We start from the raw sequence: 4,497 nt of genomic DNA, 5'->3' as shown, positions 1-4,497 counted from the left end.
TTGTTTCATCGTCCCTGCTGCGACTATTTTTCATCCATCCATCGCTCAGTTTATCATGACAAAAAGCTTTTTTTTACCTTATAAATCCATTATGAGCACTATTGTCATTATTATTTTCTTTACTCCAAAATAGCATAACAGGTCAACTATAACATGATCATATTTATCGAGACAACATATATAGAATATTCTAATACGACGCTGAAAATAAAATTCAGTCTCAACATCGCAAAGTCTAATAGTATCGCTTTTCTTCGGCCAAACAGTGATTTTCTGTTAGTCTACCAAAAACAAAGGAAATTATTTATAATAAAACACTATGCGTTAGCATTTGATTTTTACCTGTTCCTAAGACATCCCGTTATCCCAAGTCATTCTTATATTTTAAAATTCATTTATATTCCTTATAGTCCCCATATTCCATATTCTACATCCTACTTTCTAAAACCCAAATTTCCCATGATTCTCATATTTCACATTTTTATATACTGCAGGGCCCACATATGACATTGAGCCTCCTGCAATGCCCTCTTACGTATCTCATTACTTTTTTTTTTCAGAGAAAAAAAGTTGATTCCTCACACCTTATGTTCTGAACTTCAACATTTAATGATTACATGAGATAATATGCATGCTGGCCACCTGTCCGTCCAAACGATTATATGATAACAACAGTAGTTTTTTCAGCCCCAAGACTGAGTTTAATTATTTCATTTGCTCCTGTCCCCTATCCACTATAATGGAGCTCTCTATTTCCAGTCATAGTCATATACGATCAGCTGATTTGTTTGCTTTGATAGTATCTCCACGGTCCTTGGGAGTATCACTCGCATCATTACGGGGAGTGTACACTGGTGGTCATTTTTCCAATCTAATCGCCACGCAGACTCCACATTTGAATTTGGATGGTGAGATTTCTGGGCCGTACGTAAATTTTTAAATTGTAATATGAAATTAAGTATGCTGTATGTTTAAAGTTCCCAAGTCCTGTCAGCGTTTCGAGCTCTGAAGCTCAATTTTCAAATTCTCTGTTCGAAGCCTCTAATCTTGATTCTGTTCGAATTGGCGTTTCAATTGATACAGAGGGGGTAAAGTTTTATTTGGCAGTTGATTTGAAACAGATTGCCAGTCATAGTCATATTCGATCAGCTGATTGTTTGCTATGGTAGTATCTCAACGGTCCTTGGGAGTATCACTCGCATCATTAAGGGGAGTGTACACTTGGTTGTTTTATTTCTAATCTATTTGCCACGCAGACTCCAGTTTGACCTTTTGAATTCTACTCGTGAGATCTCTGGGACATACATAAATTTTTAAATGGGCATATGATACTGGTAGCAACTTTTGTGGGTTGTGGGGTCTGTCTCAAATTAAGTCTACTGTATGTTTACAGTTCCCAAGTTCTGTCAGCGTTTCCAACTCTGAAAGCTCAATTTTGAAGTTCTCTGTTCAAAGATTCTACTCTTGATTTTGTTTGAATTGGCATTTCAATTGACACAGAGGGGGTAAAGTTTTATTTGGCAGTTCAATTGATATAGAGGGGGATAAAGTTTTGTTTTCTGGCAGAATGGTTATAGATAGGCACGAACCAAGCTCTCAGTGGGCCCTTGAGGCCATCCCTGAGTACCAACTGTGTTTAAGACTTCTTGAAGGGACAGAATGGCCTGCGTTTTTTGCCAAATTCAGAGGATATGATGACCAAGTGGCATTGCAGTTTGCCCAGAATTTTAATGGACGCAGAGTCAAGGTTGGTGAACTGGAATTTGAAGTCACAGAGGATACAGTGGCTAGGGTTACTGGTCTTCCTCAAACAGGGGAGAGATGGTGGAAGAAGCTTCCACTTAAATCTCAGGTCTGCAATCAATTTTTAAAGCGCAGATACAAGAATATTAATTGGTCAAAGGGCGTCCCCAGGGTGTGGCTGAAGGATGAATGGAGGATTTTGCTGGCCATTTTGCAGAGATTCATCACTTGTGAGGGCAGGTATACTTATACCTTTCAATACCATATTAGAATACTCAAGCATTTTGAATCTGACGATTTAATCAATTTCCCTTACTATTTGTGGCAAAGCCTATGCAAAATGGCTATGTTAGTCCAGAAAAATGTTAGAAACCCTAAAGGCAGCCTATATCACTCTGGGCTGATCAAATTATTGATTGTAGAGGAGCTACAGAAAAATAACAGCACGTGGGATGCTTTTCTAGAGGGAAATTTGACCATTAATTCCATACCTGAGGTAGAAGAAGCAAACAAATCCATGGTGGATGAGGGAGGACAGAACTCTCAAAACGAACATTTGGACTCTCCAATGGCTGAAATCCCTCCTCGAGTGAGGAAGCCCAGGAAAACGAGAGCAGTTGAGGAATCTCCAGATAATCCTCCTCCGATCATACTCCAACCTAGTAGGAGAATCACTAGAAATATGACTAGACTTCAATCTAGGAGGAGCAATCTTCAGGAAAAAGAATCTGAACAGGAAAGAGATATTTCTAAGGCAGCAAGTAGGCAACAACCCATTCCTTTGGACGCTCACCTGGAAGATAATGGCCTTCACAATGGATATTTCAATTCTGCAGAACCTCTGGAAGGGCAAAATAAGTTTTCTCCTGAACCTACTTGGTCACATGATTCTCGAGGCTCAGAGTTGCCTCTAGGAGGTCCTAAACAGTTCTCTTTCTCCCTGGCAGGAGACAAAGAAGGAAACCTAGAGGCCCCTAGACCTCCAAGCCCAACAGTTCCTAATCTTCCTGAAGAAGAGCCTGAAGGTTCTATAACAGAATACACTATCAAAAATCAAATGGAGTTGAAGATGAGGAAAAAGACTCAGAAAATTAAAAGGCTCAAGCAAGAGATATTGGAACTGATGATCCTTAATAGATGCATAAAAAGTGATAATAAACAATTAAAGAAACAAAGCAAAAAGTATCAAGAGGAGATAAGAGAATTGAAGGAAGATAACAAGAAGACAAACAGGCAGATGAGGAAAATGTTTACTTCTGGGCAAAAAAAAAGAATGAGGGCCAGCACTACAGGTTCTGGGCTTAGTATCTTAGTGGAGGCAACTAGACTTTCGTAGCCCTCTCTGGTGACTCATAGTTTTGGTGATTCTTTTTGCATGAGGGCATGCAAAACCCTCGGTTAGGGGGACGTTGAACCTTTATTTTGGGATATTTTTGTGATCCTAAAACTACTATTGTGCTCCTCAAACCCCTTTATAACATCACACTTCAGTCTTCATTTTACCCAAATACTTGACATTTGACTCCAACTCTATGATCTCATGCCTAAGGTAAATATATCCTTTTCAATATTTATTTCCTAAAGTTTTTGTTTTGATTAATTAGAATTTGAGAATATTCTTTACCTAAGAAGAAATATTATCCTTATGTTGTTGTAGCCTTTTGATTAAGTACGTGCATTCACATGAAATGGTCAAAACTATTCAGCCAGTTCCACAAGATCTTCTATGAAGCCTTCCGTTCAATGCTCAGCGATATGTACAAGGGAAATTTTCCAAAGACACCAGGATCCGAGTTTGGTTCGATAGAGATATGCATCGAAGGCACTCTTCCAGATTTATGTTTAAATTTGTGTTTTCAAGTAACTACTTTTGAAAAACCAAGACAGTAGATCACCCTCTGATCCTAGAGATGCTTATCCATTAGACAGTAGTATTCTATATATTATGTCTCACAAACCTTGTAAAAAACTAAGTGTGTTAAGCCTGGAGCGAGATTGCATTACTTCTGAATTTGTACAAGACTGATATACTCTATTTTGTGGCTGTATTTTGAAGTGTGGTTGTGCAAATATTTTCTAAGTGAATACTTCTGAATTTGTACAAGACTTGTGTACTCTCAATTTGTACAAGACTGTCTACTCTGTTTTATGGCTGTAATTTGAAGTGTGATTGTGTAACTATTCTCTTAAGTTAATGAAATTATCTTGTTGAAGTGCTGGTACCTCTGGGAGTGATCGTAGCTTCGTAGGCTTCTCCTTCTGGATTGGCAAAGGCCCACCATTCCAGTGGAGAAGCTCTGTATCCTCTTCTGTGATTGATTTTGTTTTTGATTCGAATGAGATCTCATTGAATATGATAGTTTAGGTGTTTCATGTAACCAAGATTTGATTTCATTATTAATGCTCTTCGATGAATGGTTAATGATCTTTGTTTATGGCGTATGTTAAGTAGTTTTCTTTCAAGTATTGTGGTGACTTCTTTTAACAATACAAATCCTATTGAACTCCAAACAAATTGCAGTATTGCTGAGGTAGTTTCAAACTGTCATTTTTCTGAATTAAACACATAACTAGTTGTCGTTATTTATGGAAATGTTATTGAATTACCAATTGAACATGTTATTGAATTACCATATTGAACTCTTGAAGCTGACATTGCAAGTAGCTTGTTGTTAAAATTCTGAATTCAGATTGTCACATATTTAACACTGAATACTGTGGCATTAGCGCTGGAAATTTGATCTATATACGCAT

At 37.7% G+C, this 4,497-nt stretch overlaps 1 protein-coding gene across 2 annotated transcripts; it reads left to right on the top strand.

Moving 5' to 3' along the window:
- The first annotated feature begins 718 nt into the window (after nucleotides 1–718).
- Nucleotides 719–3,921, top strand: LOC149192389 (uncharacterized). Of its 2 annotated transcripts, none has more exons than XM_089404570.1 (3): nucleotides 719–908; nucleotides 1,084–3,292; nucleotides 3,401–3,921. In XM_089404570.1, exon 2 carries the CDS (start codon nucleotides 1,568–1,570, stop codon nucleotides 3,077–3,079), a length of 1,512 nt encoding a protein of 503 aa, XP_089260696.1. In that variant the 5' UTR covers nucleotides 719–908; nucleotides 1,084–1,567; the 3' UTR covers nucleotides 3,080–3,292; nucleotides 3,401–3,921. The 2 variants fall into 2 exon arrangements, with proteins under 2 accessions (XP_089260696.1, XP_089260697.1); XM_089404571.1 differs by having other exon boundaries at nucleotides 720–908; nucleotides 1,084–1,983.
- Nucleotides 3,922–4,497: the final 576 nt, after the last annotated feature.

Source organism: Pinus tabuliformis, chromosome 2_2 (assembly GCF_031772625.1).
Source record: "Pinus tabuliformis cultivar Carrire ecotype Pingquan chromosome 2_2, CPIR1, whole genome shotgun sequence".
Lineage (NCBI taxonomy): Eukaryota > Viridiplantae > Streptophyta > Pinopsida > Pinales > Pinaceae > Pinus > Pinus tabuliformis.
Note: the sequence above shows the minus strand (reverse complement) of the source record. Positions and strands in the feature narration are given on the sequence as shown.

What these genes read in the sequence shown, in the direction of transcription:
- LOC149192389 (XM_089404570.1), top strand. Translation starts at nt 1,568, where the DNA reads ATGGTTATAGATAGGCACGAACCAAGCTCTCAGTGGGCCCTTGAGGCC.